The sequence below is a fragment of the Vespula vulgaris genome, chromosome 10 (assembly GCF_905475345.1).
Source record: "Vespula vulgaris chromosome 10, iyVesVulg1.1, whole genome shotgun sequence".
NCBI lineage: Eukaryota > Metazoa > Arthropoda > Insecta > Hymenoptera > Vespidae > Vespula > Vespula vulgaris.
Genome location: NC_066595.1, coordinates 5,552,856 through 5,571,991, shown reverse-complemented (window position 1 = coordinate 5,571,991; position 19,136 = coordinate 5,552,856). Strand labels below are relative to the sequence as shown.

The 19,136-nt window shown below is 33.4% G+C and overlaps 1 protein-coding gene across 7 annotated transcripts in view; it reads left to right on the top strand.

The window, feature by feature from the left end:
* The window catches only part of LOC127066756 (uncharacterized), a 146,415-nt gene that overhangs the window by 92,522 nt on the left and 34,757 nt on the right, over positions 1-19,136 (top strand). For 6 of the 7 annotated variants that reach the window (XM_051000853.1, XM_051000849.1, XM_051000851.1 and 3 more), the window contains exon 5: positions 17,389-17,499. The exons of the other annotated variant lie outside the window; for it this stretch is intronic. In XM_051000853.1, the coding sequence (XP_050856810.1) occupies positions 17,389-17,499 (111 nt within the window). The remainder of the gene's footprint in view (positions 1-17,388; positions 17,500-19,136) is intronic. 7 annotated transcript variants of the gene reach the window in all.

The window sequence follows — 19,136 nt, the reverse complement described above, 5'->3', positions numbered from 1 at the left end:
CGGTTCTCACTACGAAGAGACATCGAGGAGGAGAACCCCTCTCTATTTCTCTCTCTTCCTCTCTTTCTCTCCCTTTCGCTGTATCTCTCTGTCTCTCTACTTATATATATATCTATCTATCTATCTATCTATCCGTCTATCTCTCTCTATCTCTTAAGCAAAACGTGGAGTACTTTCGAATCCGGGACCAGCTACTATTATCGAGACATATCTGTTTAACGTCGACTTCAGTGTCTCCTTACATTCGTGGCACGTTTCATCGCTTCATCGAATCCTTGCCGAGGGTTTTCGACTTGGTGAGCCGATTTCAAGACGTTTAAATGGTCTCACGTCGAACTCTCTAACCCGTACTGGCATTATGTTTCCTAACTTCGAGCTTAGATAAATCTAATCGTAATATCCCCTGTTTCTTCTCTTTATCTTTTTTTAACCGAAGCTTTTTTTTTAACATTATTATCATATATGTCTTTATATCTTTTTTAATTTTCTTATTTTACTCAATTAATCTTCTAATCGAAAATGTTTCCTTTTGTACCCTAGCTTAATTTATTATCATATAATTATTTTTCTCGTATCCTACATACGTTACTCATCTTGCAGTCTATTACTTTTTACACGCGTAGATTAATTATACCTCGACATAATAAATCTCTACTTTTACGATGTTGAAAGGAGCTGTTTTAAAAAATAAAAAAATAAATAAAAGAGGAAGAAGAAATAGAAGAAGAAGAATTGGAATCACGTAAAATAGTAGATTTATTGCCTGTTCGAACTCGATTTCTATTTAGTCAAAAACCTTTTAAATTCGCGGTGAAACGTTGCCTAACCAGCATCCCTCAGAGGGATGTTTCCAAATCGAGAGACTTGGGTCGCGAACGTCGACGCTACGACCCCACATCGGTAACGCTCGTTTGTCTCCACGACTACGGAAACAAAATAATTAGGGGGAGTCGAAAAGGGGAAGGGACCGAGGCGACGGAAGTGTTGGTGGAAGGATAGGAAAGGATGAAAAGGAAAAGGGACGATTTGGGACTTTGGGAGTCGCGTAATCGTGTAAACTCGACTCGGCAACTTCGTTTAAATGTTGTTCCCAATTATGTTTACGTTAACCGTTTCATCCTCGTTCGCCCGAATGATCATGCTCTGCATTAAACTCGTTTGCCCGAACCACCACTCTCTCGAACTTCTCTTTAATTCGTTCGGTATACGATTAATCTTGAAAATTAAGTCTCTTCTCTTTTTCTCTCCTTTTTCTTTTTTCTTAAATATTACCCTTGATCCTAAAATAAGTACTGTTTTATCCTAATAAACTTCTTACTTATAACGACATTAATTTATGAATCAACACCACAACGCTTATATCAATACGTGTTATTTAATATTAATAATATTTATAAATAGAATTGTGCGCGTTTGTGCGATTCGAAGATTTTCTTCTTTGTAGATTAAAAACGTTCTTCATGAGGCTCTAGATATTCTCTTTAATTCGTCTCTTTTTTTCTTTCTTTTTATTTCTTTATTAGTAAGTAACAAGATTTATAAATAGGATTAAATCGAGGAGGATTCTTTTTCTTCTTCTTTTTTCGTTCAATCGAAGGTTAAAACGTTTTTTATGAAGCATCAAGAATGGAGCACCCTGTGGTGAAAAATTAGAGATAAGCTGGCGGCGTGTCAACCATCAAAAGACCCAAAGAGCCGCTCGCTTCAATGACCAGAGAAAAAGCAACGAGTTGCTTCCTCGCGGGAGAGAGAAAGAGAGAAAGAGAGAAAAAGAAAGACAGACAGAGAGAGAGAGAAAGAGAGAAACTGATCGACCATGTTCCCCATAAACGGAAGCATGTTGAGCTTTTTTTTTGTTTTTATTTTTAACGGTACCGATTTATCGTCCACAAATCGCGTTATGATCCAAGACAGCTCCGTGAAAGACCGTAACGTACAACCTCGATTATCCTCTTTCGAATCAAACGAATTCTAATTTTTACCTATATAATATTTATCGAGTTTTCATCCTATATGATATTTGTCGAGTATACGTAACAGATACATAATATCTATATATGTATATATCTAGGTACTTAAATACGTATGTATATATCCACTCGACAATTTTAACATTTTTTTCACAAAACCATTCTGTTTGGAAAGAAGAATATTCCTGATGCGAAAAGAAAAATATTGTGGTTACGTTTGAGCCGAGAAATAAGCAAATATTGTTACAAGGATTATATTTTTCCAATGGTTTATGCCCGAATAAACATAATAAAATAACAAGAAAAATGCGATCGGATACTCTCTCGTTCGACTGAAACTCCGTTCGTTTATTTTATTAAATTGCTTGGAATTCTTTCAAAAAGGAGAGAGAAAGAGGAAGAGTAAGAGAAAGAGAAAAAAAAATATCTCATGGTGAAACGTTTTAATGGGATTAAACTTGGCCCCCGAGCATATTTTTTTCAACTTCTCTTCGGGGGTAGAGGGTATGGGAAGAATGAGAGAGAAAAAGAAACAAAGAGTTTACTTTCGGTGGGCAAAAAAAAGTTCTTTCAAATAAGAAACGAAATAAAACGTAGTGGCAATAATTCAATACGAGATATGATCGATATCAGTAATAGTAAAAAAAAAAATAACTAATCATAATTATAATAATAAGAAGAATAAGAAGAAAAAGAAAAAGAAGAAAAAGAAAGAGGATTTGAAAGATCTTTCTTCACTTTTCAACGATGGTTCAACCCTTAGTCTTGTCCCTTTTTTTGAAGCTTTACTACTCCCCTATACTTGGATCCACTTATGCCTTTTTACGGAGGTTTAAACCTCTCATTGAATTACTTCTAAAAGTTATTAAAGATGCTCGGTCGCGAAGATGTCGTCGTCATCTTTTTAAAGGCATGGTCTAAGAATTGAATTTCTTTGTCCTTCGTCATTCACCGTCTACGGTACTAGTGATTCACTGCTTAAAAACGACGACGTTCCCTTTTGGTAAAGGAAACCTATTACGATCTTTATTACTATCGATTGTTTTCCATTAAAAACGTATCGTATCTCCTAATATACACAGTGTGGACAAAATGATAGCTTATCTCTCCGATCATTCATCGAAGGCATGGAATTTATTATTGTAATGGAAATTTTTCATTCGATAAATCTCTAACGGATTTATGAAATACGTACATTTTTATATCAAGGATTTTCTTAAATATATGTAATATTTTATTTTGTATTTTATATTGTATTATTCTCGAATATTTTATACTGAAGCTTTTGTTAAATATCAAACGTCCAAAGTAACACAAAATAATTGAATAATATAATATCGTGAAAACAATTATAAAATATGATTATTATCGATTCTAACAAGATTTATAAGATAATTATATAAAATCTGATTATCCTTGAAGAGTTTTTATTACATCTTTTTATTAGATCGATTGTCATTGAAAATTATCGACATTTTCATTTTATAGAGATAGATTAATTTGTTCTCGACTCATTCACGAAGTTTCCTGAGTAATTCGTTCGTCCTAAATAAAAAAGTTACTCAAAAGAGTATACCTATATATATGTATATAATTAATTTTGTGACTTTATGGTTACTCTCCTAACCAAAGCGACGTTTAAAATTAATGTTGCGTAACGGGTTCCAGGTCGTTTTGAAACGCGACGTCCGTCGATGGACGCTCGCGAATTACCCTTTACGACTATTGGATCGTATACATAGGAAAATGGACGCATTGGGATTAAAGATGAGATCTTCCACGATTCTCCCTGCGAAAGTACGATTATCGTCCTGTCGTTGGCGCTCTTTCAAAACTGCGACGCACGTATTTTATCGAAAACTATCTATATTTGTTCTTTAAACGATCCTTTTATTTTTTAATACCGTATTATAAATATAGAAAATATATTCAGAAAACTTCAAGGCCGATATTGACTAAAATCCATGTTGCATTACATTTTTTTTTATCTTAACTGATAACATAATAAATAAGTTTTTAACTAAAAGATTTTATTGATTAATATTATGCATACAAAATTATTTGCAATACCGTTTTTCTTTTCTTTTTTTTTCTTTGACTCTATCAAAATTTGCATAATAAGTTATATTTTATTATACCAAATAGTAATACTTCTTTCTTTTTTGTCTTTCGTTTTGATTTATTATTACAAAAAGAAATATCCGATTATTATTATTATTATTATTATTGAAATAATTATAAAGAAGATAGAATAACCCAAAAATAATAACCAATCGCTTCTTTTTATTCGCTACGTAATAATACTCGTGAGATTGTTAAAACGTGATAAAAATATCGGAATGATATCTCGAAGTTGTCAAAAGGGATAAATAAAATGGCGCTTATTAAAAATTACTCAAAGTGCAATTTGGAAAAGTGGATACTATACATTCTCTACGGGGATTATTTCGGTAAAAAAGAAGATATTGAGGAATAGGGGAAGGAAGAGGATGGATCAAAAATTGCGGTTGAGAGTTTGAAGTAGATTAAGGCTGTGCACGACGAGTCACCAATGGCGTCTCTCTGATATATCAGTAATCAGGCTAAACGACGTGCGTGCACACGGTCGATCCACCCCTAGCGCTTTTCACGTCGGATGCTGGATCGTTTTGATTGACAGGAACAAATACTCGAATCAACGGAGACGCTCTGTCATCGTCGTTCGTCGTGACCGTTGTTTTGTATTCCATTACACGCAAGCGTTTCATTTGGGGTAAAAAATAAAGGAAAACATTGTGTACACATCCTACCTCAGACAATTTAAAACATTGAATAAAATCTTTACTTCCACGTTAAGTCGATGGAAATTTATCTATAGGATAAATTCGATAGATAAAAATCCATAATAATTCTTATGAATTTTAATTCGCAAATTTGTGATACTTCGTTAAACGAAACAGTGTATAGTATTTTTTTTTTTTTTTAATCATAGAGTTTAGAAAATACGTCGTATTAAAGGAAAATAAAACGCATAAGTTTTCGTTGATCATAAAAGAATATTTTCCATCGTTTTATACAATATTATCCAATTTCTAAAAGCTTTGAAATATTATTACGACCAAATGCGTACATCGATCATGTCTTTCAACGTCGGTTTAGCTCAAAATATTGTATGTATCATAAGACGTAATTATTATTACTTTGAATTTTTCCTACGATACGTATTCCCCTAAAGAGCGTCGATAGAAAAGAGAAAAATAAAAGAGAAGGAGAATGAAACAGGTAGAGTGTTCCCTCTGGAATCAGCAAACGAAGCGCTCTTGTCCAACCATCTGTCGCCTTACGAGGATAAAGCGAAAAGAAGAGCAGAACGGAATCGACGATGTTCCCAACGTGATCTCTTCCATTCTTCCTTTTCCTATATCCCTAGCTCGTTCTCAGTCTCCCTATAGACAGAGAGTATCCTAGCTATCCTATCCTGTTTAGGTTAGGCGAGTGAACGAAGCAAGGAAGGGCCACGGGTTAAGGGCAACGGGCCGAAACAGCGAGCTTCACCGAAACACACGGCGACCTCACCATTGGCGAATCACAATGGAGACCACCCTGTTGTTGTGCATTCGCTAACAATGGAGCTGGAGCACCGTCGTTGTAATACTTTGATCCCGAACGAAGGGAGCCAGACAGGACCACCGGTCTTTCCCTCCCAATTATAGCCCTCTCTTACGATCGATCGTTTTCCCTACCTTGATGCAAAGAGGAAACGGACAAATTTATAAATAATACTTCTTTCAATCGTTCATTTTGATTATCGAAATTCAACCCATGATATATTATATCGTATTTGAAATAGGATCAAATCGAAATATCGAAGTAATGTACACTTATATCGAATAAATTGTTCGATCGAATTTTATTAAATTTAAACTTATTTTTTTGATGATCGATCTCGTATTCAAATTGCTCCACTTTCGCATTCGCGAAATGTTTGTTCTTTTTTTTTTCTCTCTCGATTAAATTGACATCAAATGAACAAATCTTAATTCACATGAAGTTTTGAAACAATTTAGAAGAAAGTTAGAAGAAATAGCTCTACAAAATTTGTAATCTTTATCATTCGTAACAACATCAAATATCTTTCAATATATTTCCTTTGAATATGTATCATTGATCCAATGCCTGATACATTCGAAATAAGACAAAATTAAAATTTTGAAGAAAAAACTGACGAATATTTTCGAGGTGGGGTATTCGACAAATTCATAAAAAGTTGTTTCTCGATAAAAAAAAAAGTAAATAAAAAGAATAGAAAAATCTTAATTCAGATCGATGAAACGTTATAGAAGAAAGTTAAAACGTAAAAAGAAAGAAACGAGTGCTCTATAGAACTTTCTTCTTCGATCGTTTTTATTCGTAACACAAGGTTGACATACCTCGATAATATTTCTTACAACGAGGTCACAGGCCGTCCTTTCTTTCATTCTTTCCCTCGTGATTGTCTCTTATACATTTTTTTTCTTTTTTTTTTGTGTTGTTGTTGTCATCTTCTTTCTCCTTCACTACTCTTTTCTTTTTCTTCCCTTGATTCAACCCCGATGGTCTGTCAAGTCGGTTGATGAGAGCACAAAGGCAGTACGAATTCGCTGTTGACGAGACTCGACGAATCGTGCTCCTCCCATTTGATTCTACCCACTCTGTGTGACTCGTCCTTTGACTTTTTCTACGTCTCCTCTTTCTCACACTTTCAAAACCATCGTTCTAATCGTTTCGATCCTGCGGTAGCAGCAACGATAGAATCAGATATCGAATATTCAAGGGGCTGTTGCCGTTCAGATTTTTATTCGGTCATCGATCACCGTCACACGTTCCAAGTTCTATTCTACAACAGACAAGCTCTTAACAGATCGCTCGTAGCATTCTCCTATAATACCTTTTTACCAATGACAAGAGTTCGATACAAATCTCGATGGTAAAGATTCTTTTTTTACCTTTTTTTTTTGTGTATTCGTAAGAAATATAGTCGGATGATTAGGAGTATCAATCATAATTTTTTGATAGGATTTTTTATTTAATAATTAATTTCTTATCAATGATTAATTTTACATTAATTTTATATTATCGAATTCGTTAAGATTTCTGCTGTAATTATATTACAAAACTTTTAAAAATCTTTCTTAATGATCTCATAGATTTTTGATCGAATATAACTCTTTATGAAATTTATTTTAATTCTAATAATAATTACAAATAGAAAATAAAACGATAAAAGATATAGCCATATATTTATTGGAATTTATTTGAGGGATATATTTATTGTATAAAAATTTTCTTAGATTCCCTTTGCTTTGTCTTTTTTTTTCTTCTTTTCCTTTTTTGAGAAAGCAACAAGAAATAGTCAGCGCTATTAATGACCGTGACCGTACGCAAACTCGTAGTGAGGTTTAACGATGAAGAATTACATTGGGAGCTGGTACGTTCACGCGTATCTTTATTAATCATGAAACGCGAAGGCTAGAAGGCATTGGAACTTGATGGATCACCTCGCACTTCGAGAAATATGAAATTATTGCATCCCTGCAGGTCTTGTCAAAGCTGATGACGACCGAGTGACCTCGAACGGAACCACGACAGCTTGACTAATGCGGTTATACCGACCCCTCGCGATCTAACGAAATGGAATATCGCGACGCGATGAGTCGACTCGAATTTATTTATTCTTTTTCTTCTTTTTTTTCCTTTTTTCTTTTCATTTTTTTTTTTTTTGTTTCATTCAGAACGATGTATGCAGGTCGCGGAAACGTCACACCTTTTAAATAAATATCGTCTATCGTTTATCATTTCTTATCTGACTGAAGCAACGATAATCGCCATTTTATTTCTCTTCTTAATGATTCTCTGATTACTATCTCGGAGGGTGTGTATAATTTTCTTGAATTATATGAAATTATATTAAATTTTATTCAATATCGATCAGTGATGAAATAGTTTTCATATCGGAGTTAAGTGCTTGATATAGCTATGTATATGAAAAGATGTAAATGATATTAGAAAAAAAAAGAAAATATCTTATTCCTTGATAAATGAAATTGTTATTTTGTGAGTTTTTTATTAGAAGATTAATCATGATAATAATATTTATATTATAATAGTAAAATAGATTAAGACGAGCTTTAAGTATTACTAGTATATTGGGTATATTTTGTAAAGGTGAAATTTGATAAGTTAACCGACCCAAACTAAATTTAGTCTATCAGAGAAGCGTATCAGTTTTACTGTATTTTCTTATTCAGAATTCGAAACGTTGGTTTATCAGATGGGAAAATAAATATAAATACATTCACTTCCTTTTCGTTTCTTACTCTGAACGGTATTTGTTCGCTCTCCCATGTCCCTCTTCAAATTACGATACTCTTCGCGATATATCCTCCCACGATGATCAACGAACGATGACGACAGTTTCTTTGTTCTCATAAGAACTGTAAAGCAATACTTTTAATCGTACTGTGACTTTTACCCAATTTACATTTCATAAAAATGGTTTTCTTTTATTCTTGCTTTTTCTTTTTTTAACTTTGGATATATTAAATTGCAAATATATAAAAAATATGTGTTATATTAATTATAACATTTCACTAAAAGAACATTCCAACGCAAATTTTATATTTAACTCTCCATACAGATAATCAAAGTCTTTTTTTCCGAGTCTTAAAAAATATTGTACGATCTAAAAATTGTAATATAATTTAAATCGGTATAATTATACTTTATATTAAATACAGTACATGTTAAACAAATATTAAACTTCGAGTATATAATATATTTTTTAGTAGAAAAATGAAATAACATAATGAAACAGTTACATGACGTTACAGACAGTTAAACATGGTATCGTACGATCTTAAAAAGGAGAAAAGGAGGAAAGGAGGAAAGTCGACAAAATTGGAAGAATTCAATCGTCGAGAAAAATCGAATTTTCTTCTATAAGAAAATTCGTCGATTCGGCGAATCTTCGAACAGCGTCGTTCTCGCGTTACGAGGAAAGGTATATCCTTTCCGTTTCCTGCGGTGTATCGTCGTATTACAAGACCTTCTCATTCTCTCTCTGTCTCTCTATTTCTCTCTCTCTCTCTCTCTCTTTTTCTCTCTCTGTCTCTCTGTCTCTGTCTCCTATTTCTCCTCAAATTACGATATTCCACTCGGTGTGTCCTCCCACAACGATCACCGAAGGATGACGATTTAGCAAGTCCCACGAATGCAGCAATTACACGAATCACCGATTCGTAATTGACGTTTGCTTCGAATCGGTAGCATTTGTCCTTCGAGAGAAAAAAAATTAAGTAAAAATGATATCATCGATTATTTCGATTTTGCGTATTAATCAAAAAGAAAGTAACGAAATGAGAATCATCCTTCTTTGAAGTAGATAGGTTAGAGGTTTGAAACATTTCGTATCCATTATCTATCACCTTAAATGTGAATCAAATTTAACTGCGTGTGTGTGGAATTTTTTTTCTTTCTTTTTTTTTTATAATCGTTTTAAATTCTTCGTTTAATAATTTAATATTCCGCAGTTATACGTTATCGTATTACATCTCATTTTTCCTTTACGATATATTTTCGTTCGTCTGCGAATATTTTCACCGAAAGACAAAAATTTTTCATTCGATCCATCTCTTTTTTTTCTTCTTTTTCCTTTTTTTTCTTTTTTTTTTTTGAGGACGAACCTTTCGTCCAATTTCGTTCGCTGATACATATGTATACACATATATATATATGAATTTTATTTTTTCAACTCTTCCTTATTCTTTTTTTTCTTTTTTCGTAATTTATTTGAATAAGACTAAAATAATATACGTTCTATTCTTCACAATCCATGTTCTGTTATTAAATCCAGTAAAATCAACAATCTCGATTAATTTCGTATTTAATATAATATCTTAAAAAGAAGTTTTTGATTTCTTCTCCTCGTTATGTTAGAACGATATTAATTTAACTTCTCGTCCTGTTACGTTTCATATTTCATAACGATTGAGAGATATCCGAGTTTCTCTCTCTCGTATTTCACGCGAATATAACTTAAATTAACATCCACCGACGGGATAGGAAAACAATGAAACCTCCGGGCTATTCGAAGAGAAGAGGAGGATACTACCTTTGTCCAAGTTGGATCGTTTTAATACAATGCAAATGCTATTTTCCAAGAGTTATTAAAGTCGATAACTTGTTCGATGACAATCTTACGTATTTCTGTTTCTTCGTTAATATTAATAATTAATTCATATTTTCCTTTCCCTTAATATCATCTCATCATTTCTAGAAAGTCCCAGCTGTGCCTTCGTCTAGATACATGACAACGAAGTATTTAGTTCAATGTATTGTTCTGCATTCAAATACGAACAGGTTGTAAGCACTTTGTACATTGTAATCATTCATTGTCACTTACCCATGTCTGACTTAGAGTACATATTTTATCAAGTATACTGAATATACTTATCGATCTACCATTTGTATATATGCATATACATATGTATGTATAGATATATATTATACATTATCTTTCCTTTACATTTTCCTTTTCTTACACTTTAGAAACCATAAAATATCCCATGAACATTATTATTATTTTCCATTTGTATTCTCTTATCCTTATCCTTTCGATATTAATCTGTACGAACTGACGAGTTTATTTTATCTTCTACGAACAATTACAAAGAATTACATACCTATCTACATACGTATCGATTCGATATAGAACAAAAAAGATGTGCGATATTGATGAAAAATAAAACGAATTAATAAAAATTCATTAAAATCTAATATCGAGTATTATAGAATTAAAAGGATTAACTAATCGTTATTATTCGTAAGTTAACTCGTTAATTCGCATAAAGGGAAAAGAAAATATGAGAGTAAAAAGGGTAATGACGTTTCGTTACGAATGGAACATTCGAAATTTAGCTTTCAATAGTAAATGGCATTTTCATCATGTAGAAAATCAATGATTGGTAAGCCGATACAGTCTCCCGACTATTAGAGGTAACTTTTATCGGAGAGAGGAGGTTGACGAACCCTCGTTAAACGACCGATTCATCATTTCTCGAAGAGTCTTTAAGGGCGATTAGGCAGCACGTTGACGAGGAAAAGGGTCAACGAGCTTCCACGAGGCTAAAACGGACGAACCATCTCGTTTCGAGACATTGCCGTTTCGACCCTTCATCGACGGTGCCCAATCCCTTCGCTCGCCAAGATCCTATTTTTCCTTTCTTTTTTTGTTCTTTTTTTCCTCTTCTCCATCTTCTTCTTCTTCTTCTTCTTCTTCTTCTCCTTCTTCTTCCTTACTTTGGAACAAGAGGGAGACTTAAGGACAAAGGACACGTGTCAAGGCCTTTCCTTTCGATGCAAATTTTTTTATTTCTATATCATTATCGTCTCTGACAATTTTTATAACTTTGTAATGTAAATCGTCTGGTTATCCTTTATCGTTTGGTATTATCCTTTCGATATTTATAACATCGAAAGAAAAATATTATATAAATAATATTTATTCTAAAAAGTTCGCAATAAACGAATATCTTCGACAGTCAAAACGATTAAAATCAAATTCAAGCGTTATATCTTGCGATAAGAGAAAAGTCCAAGAGTTTTGCAATTTCGAATAAAGATATAATAAAATTTCTTTTAATCTTAATAATTATATTTTTATATGATTGCGATTTGAAAGGAAAATAAAAGGAGGTTGAGAAAAATTCTACTTCAAAAATTGAGAAGATACTGGCAATGTCTTCCAATCAAAGAACTTTATAAGTTAATGCAATTTATTTTTGGAAGAAAACGAAAAGATATTTCAATATCGTAAATCCTAAATGGTTGTGTGTAGCACCTGTAAGGGTTTGCGTCTCGATGACAGGCCGTCTCTTCGTTTTCTATTAGGCACCCTTCGAGCTCTTCCACCCTTTCTCGTCGAATCCTTGCGTCTTTCGCAAGAAGCCTGAGAAGCCGCGACATAGCTCGAATCTCCTCTTCCCTCTTTTCCGAAAAACGTCCCTCCGTTCCCTTATCCATCCCTCATTGTTCTTCCACTCTCACCGTTGCGACGGGCAGCACCTTAAAGGCGAACCACTCTCTAACCACGTTCAAACATCGCACTCGAACCACGAAATTTACCAACTTCTACGAAGTCTGCCAAACGAAGTCTGATCTATCGTTTTTTCTTCTTTTTTGCTTTTTATTTTCTCTTTTCTTACCTACTTTATTCTTACCACCTGCTGCATCGATCGTTTTTATTCGAGAAACGTGACACCTATTCTCCCTATTATACCTATAAGAATGTTATTTCATCGACGATATTTTTTTGTATTTAATATTTAATACTTATTAAATATAATTAAAGAATGAATTTTTAATACTATTAAACTTTAATACTATTTTATATGATATATAAAATCGCAATAAATCATCGATGGATCATTGTCTTTCAATTCGTTTTATTGAGTTTTTCTTCTTTTCTTTTTTACGTCACTCGTTTTTTGATATCATTTATTATGAAATTCATTTTTATAAATCGCTCTATATATGTATATATAAGACAAATTTGTATTGAATAACTTTGAAAATTTTTTATTGAACGACTTGACCGTTGTCCAATAAGATAGAACAATCGAATCAAAAAAGAGAGAGAGAGAGAGAGAGAGAAAGAGTCAGATAGAAAGAAAGAAAGAAAAGAACAGAAAAGAAAAGAAAAGAAAAGAAACAAGTACAACCACGTGGAAATGGAATTCGATGCGATAACGCGCTGAGGGGAACGTAAATTAAAATGTCTCTGCCGTGGGAGCGTATCGAGGGAGAAGGTTTTTGCCCTAATCTTTAGTTCCTTCGCTTCTCCTTCAAATCCTTCGCACTCCTTTCTCCTTCAGTAAAATCGATTCTCTTGGGAACGCTTCTCGAATACTTTCCTTACTCTCGCGACTTCTTTACAAAGCAAAACCTTGCCAAAAGGGATTCCTATCTCTGCGACATTTTTTTCTTCCCTTCCTCGAATCGATTCAAATCAGAATACTCTATTCTCTCTCTTTCTCTTGCTCTGTCTTTGTTTTTATCTCTTTTCCTCTATCTGTCTGTCTTTGTCTCTGTTTCTCTCTCTTCCACTGTTTCTATCTCTGTCTCTATATCAAAGTCAGTCTGTCTTTCTCTGTGCTGTTTTTCTCCTGTTCGTCTGTCTCTTTCTTTGTCTTCGTCTCTATCTATTTCTGCATTAAACTCGGTCTCTCTCTCTCTCTCTCTCTCTCTCTGTACTATCTTTCTGCCTATCCGTCTCTGTCTATGTCTATCTTTCTCTCTCTCTCTCTATACTTCCTCTCTCTCAGTCATATTTCTTTCTCTCTCATTTTCTATCTATCTGTACCTATGTCTCTATCCGTCTCTTTCTCTCTCCTTTTCTATCTATCTATTTCTCTTTTTATCATTCTCTTTTTCCGTTTCTGTCTCTGTCTTTCCATCATACTGCTTGTCTTTCTGTCTATTCTCATCTTTCTCTCTCTCTATTTTTCTTATACCAATGGGAAAACCATTATCGTTTGCTCAACGATGTCTCTCGATCCATGTCCACTGTCGTCATTAATAATCTCGAAAACGAATTCTTTCGGATAAGAATGTCCCTCGACGGAATAAAATACATATCGTTTTACCTTGGAGCATGTCTGCTAGACCCTTTAAATATACCGCCACCTAAAAGCCAGACGGAAAAGTTGAAATTGATTTTGCAAAACCGCAAGCCGCCTTATGCAAATGAGAGTGGAAGGATAGAAGAGAAAAAGAGAGAGAGAGAAAGAGAGAGAAAGAGAGGAGGAGAAAGGACGAAAGTCGGTGTACCCACCCACACCTTCTCTCGTCCTCTTCCTCCCAACCAACCACCTACCAACCCGTTTTCATGGTCTCTTTCGCGAGGAGCACTGAATTATGAGCGTGATTTCCGGCTAGATGGACCTTCCGGCCTGGCATTAGTCCAGTGCCTGGCGAAAGTGCTCGGATAAATCAGACGCCTTTTTCGATGTGAACACAGAGAGAGAGAGAGAGAAAGAGAAAGAGGTAGAGATAGAGATAGATAGACAGATAGATAGAGAAGCGTTAGTTTATTGCTATGTAAATCATTTCATTTTCACGACCAAGAGATTTCCAATGCGTAGATAGATAGATAAAAAAAGAGAGAGAGAGAGAGAGAAAGAAAAAAAGTGTTATGTACATCCCTCGAAAAAATAGCAAATCGAATTACGTTCGCGTGAGCGTTTTTATCTTGCTCGTACCATCGGTAGCAAACAGATATCATGTACAGACATCATGCGTGCCAACTACGAGGGTGCGTTACATGGCGTTATATTAGCATAAAACCAAGAACAGTACTTTCATGATACAAAACATAGGGTAGGAAGAACAATATCTATAGAAAATTCTCTAGAAGATAGAACATTGGATATGAAAAAAATGAAAGAAAAGAAAGAAGTTACATTCCTTGAAATGTTGTTTACGAGAAATTGTAACATTTCAAGTATCTTCTTAACTGGTGTTAAAAACGAATCGAAAATTTTCCTGATTAAATCGTTTTAATGTTTTTTTTTTTTTTTTTTTTAATAATCTAAATGGATATATAATAATTTTTGTTTTTATTACAAAATATCTGATATTTATTTATGTCAATAGATATATTTCAAATGTCATAAAAAATGTAATGCTACAGTTAATATAAATTAAATTTGACAATATTAAATAATATTATCTCGATAGGTCGTTATCTTGTAATTACGTTGAATTTAAATCCTAAACCAATCAATATCAAGGGAAAAAAAGCTTGAAGAACGTTCGACGTTCTATTCAGAAAAGAACGATAACCCTAAAAGCGAGTTCGTGTTATGGCAAAGGGTGGTCTTACGGATGACGTTAACAACAAGGATCAAAGTTACGCAAAGAGGATTTAAAAAGATGCGAGTAATAAGAATTTAAGTAGTCGCAGGTAATTCTACAAAATGTTGTATTATATACGCTCAGATTTTATCCGCGAATTTAATTCGTCTAATTAACCAAGTTCCACCATTCTGAAGCAGCTTAACTAATAATTTTATGATTAAAGGAACGCGTATTTACGTGCCCTTTTTTTCAATGGTTTTCAACGATACAATGCTAATACGCGTAAAAGCTTTCCGAAGGTTAAAAGAAAAATTATTTTTGATCATGCAGAAAATAAGGAAGGGAAGGTTTTTAGCGGATAATCACTCTGGTAGGGTGCGATCGACGCATTATATTTATATTTATATTTTTATTTTTATTTTTCTCACGACGAAGTTGGCTTCATCCTGCGACGAAAAGAGAGAATGTAAAAAGAGACGGTTGAAACGATTTTCGAGGGTAAACGAAGATGAATAGCCGGGAAATTGGCGAAAAGAGGGAAAAGAAAGGAACGAGGCGAGCCAAACACGAGGGTTCTCGATTGTTGTGCGTGAGTTTAACTCAGCATTTTTCGATTTTTCAAATGTTTAACTTACTTTGCGTTCTTAGTGTAGAAAATTTAAATTAAAAAAGGAACAAAAGAAAAGAGCATAAAATTGGAAAAGAAAGTTATAATTAAATTATTAATAAATAACAACATATTTATTACTATTAACAACTATTACTGTTAAATAAGAATTATTTAATTCAATTATTCCAAATTCATTATTTTTAAATGATACAACAGATAACGATCCCTTTTTATCGTTATTACAATTATTTATATAATCATTCTAATTTAGTTTTATGAATAATCGTTTTAATTAAAAAAGGATGACTTCTGAATCGAGTTAATTGTCGAAGCCAATTCATTCAAAGCCAACGTAGTAAACATTGGAAGACTGTACTACTACCGTTCTCGTGTCTTTGAAGCTCCCTCTTTGGAAAATGGCCGTTTGCAATTTAACGGAATCTCTGCATATAGAGTGGGCTCATCGTGGCAGGTCCGTACTTTAAATGACGTCCCGCGAGTCCCCGTACTAATTCTATGGGTCCTTCCAATGGATAGTAGATATATACGTACGTATGTATGTATACATATGTGTGCATATATATATATATATCAAGTATATAAAGCCTACACGACGCACCCTTGACGTCCACATAGAAGGGTGCAAGCCAAGTGCTGGTTACACAGCAGCTGCTTGTTATAATTGTAGAAGCTTCACGATACGAAGTGCCTGCTCCAAAAGAGTAGCTCACTGCTTCTTCCAACGTACTTCTCTACTCATCCGAAATTTCACATCTCTTTCGAGAGAAAATTCAAACATTTCGACTGTTCGATCGACTTGGTTATTTTCGTTATCGATAATATTCTCGCAACGAAGCGTGAACGGTGAACAAACAATAGAAACTGAGGTGGGAGACTCGAAAGAGGTGACTACGTGACCTGGCATATGAAAGGGCTCTTCTTGAATCTTAACCCTTTGAGTAATACGATCATACATACACGGCTATTTAACTATGTGTCGGCTAAAATAATATATGCTAATAATCAATTAATGTAAATATAAAAATATTGAAGTTTGATCATCGCCGTAATTTTTTTATCAAACCATCCTATTTATTATAGTATATAATTTATTATTTTGATATATATTTAGTATACTACAGAACAATTTGAGAATCTCATTCTTAAAGCGCGCAAGCGTAATCCACAAACACGCAAAACTTAATACGTCCAAATACGTAAAAAAGAGATTACGAAATTGTAGGATATATTTTCTATTAAAAAAACATTTCAAACGTATAATATTACGCGATTGTTGTTATTTCAGTTTACACGAATAAAAAGCAAATTACTAAATAAATATGATATAACAAATATCAAATTGGAAAGGAATCGATCCCGACGGGATCTCTTTCGTGTTAGAAAGCCAAGAGCAAAGTCACTTTCTAACTTTCAACAGGATATTTGAGACGTAATTCCTGTTGGCGTAGTTTTAAGCTGCCTTAGCCGGAGCTTAAACTTTAAGAAGAGATCGTGGCTCTATGCGTAGTCGGAGATTACGGAAGTGCGACTACGGATTTCCACAAATTTACCGGCAGGTGAACTCGCTCACCTTTTTCCTTCTTTTATCAACACCAGGGCTAGATGTATTAAATTAAAAAGAAAAAAGAAAAAATCGAGAGCAAGCGAGAGAGATAGAAGGAGATAGAAGCAAAAAGGTAATCACTTTTATATTCAAGGACGATGCTCATCCCGGAAACACTTTTAATGAGGTTTTATCTCGCGTCCATTACGAGTATGCGAAAGACTGAATTGGGCTGGCCGTTAAAGTCGAAGGGACGGTCGATCGTAACGGTAACGCTAACTCCTTAAGTGCTTTCCCGCTTCGACGTCGAGAGAAAAGACAGCAGACAAAGTTACGCTATCGTGTTCACAAGACCGACGTTAATGTTTCAGGAGAGCCTCGAGGAGCGAGTTCACGAATTGGAACGGGCGCTGCAAGCGGAACGACTCGTCTCTCAACGAGATCGCGCAACGATCACGAAACTTCAACGACAAATTAACAAGGTAAAAAATGTCTCGAGAGTTTTATTTACTTTTGGAATTATTTAAAACTTGAGAAAAAGAAGGGAAGGTTTCTGGTAGAAAAATTATCTCTTTTTAAAAAAATCTTTCGATATATCGATTTAATCTCTCCGTCTTTAACATATTTCTATCCTTAAAATGTTATTGACTTGTTCCACAAAAGTTCGTATCGCTATTCGATTTGTTATATAGATTTGTTATATGATTATTATATTCGATAAGATATTATTTTTAAATTATTTGAAATTTATAAAGAAAACATTAACGGTAAGCTTGAAGCTTGCAATTGGATTATCTAGATGAGCGTTTTCCAACCTTTTAACCGTGCGATTTTTTTTCTTACAGTCTAATTATATTAAATTGCATCAAATATCGAAAATGCATTCATTATCTTCCATCTTGAATGAAAGACAAAAATTGAAATGAACTACTAAATTAAAAAATAAAATTTTATAAAAGTTTCGTTATAAATAAAGATGCCTGGTTTCAGTATCAGTACATAAAACTAATAGATTTTTCAGTATCGTTATAAATATACTGGTATGTTTGGATATATATATATATATATATATATATATATATATATATATATATATATACACATATACATATGGAAAGGGAGCACGAACTTTCCAGACAACCCAATATATCGGAAAATGGAAAAATAGATAAATCTAAACAACTTAACTCTGAGACCAAACTTCTTATTATTAAACAAGCTTCTTTATAAATCACAAATAATCTTTCAGTCTTTATTTATTGATTTAATATTTCTAAATACTTGGTCAGTATCTTAAATAAAAATTTATAATAAAATATCAATACGTAATATAAGCGATACAACTCAAAAACTTAATTATTTATAATGATCAAAAAAAAAATATATACTATATATTTATTTTACGAAATATATTACTTGCCATTAATTAATAAAAATACTGATGGAACAAAATACTTTATTAACTATTTAATTCAATCATTTATTTTATTTAAGTATATTGTATCGATCGAATTTTTGTAGATTAAATCGTTGGTTCTTATAAGATTAAAATAAGTGTAAAATATGAGAGAGTCGACGAACAAGTTCGTTGAGTGGACAGTCGATGAATCGGTTGTGTAAGTATTGGTATACTTATCAAATCCCAAGCTAATCTGGATTTCCTCAAGAGCAACTTAGCGGCAATGGCATTTGAAAAGGGCAACGATTCCTCCTCAAGAGGGAGGAAAATGATGTACGACGAGAGATGCGGGAAGGTCTGCTTCTGACGTCTATCCGTGGCCCTTTTCCTACGAGCCAGCCCTCCGTTTGCAATCCTATGATATAAAGTATCATGACAAAAACAAGCGCTTGCAGGCAGACTAGTAAAGTATATTCCGTTTCAGCATAAAACTTACGGATTTCAGATTTAGATTCTATCCGCCATTGATTAATGTGTTCTTAGCAAAGATAACAAAGTTAAATAGGATTATATAAAAAAATTTTTATCTCGCACAAAAAGAAAGAAAGAAAAAAAAAAAAGAAAAAAAAGGACAAAAAAGGACTTTATTTGTTATATAAATAAGCTCCGCTTTATCGTAATAATTATGATGAATATATAGTTCATAATGATTTTTTTTCT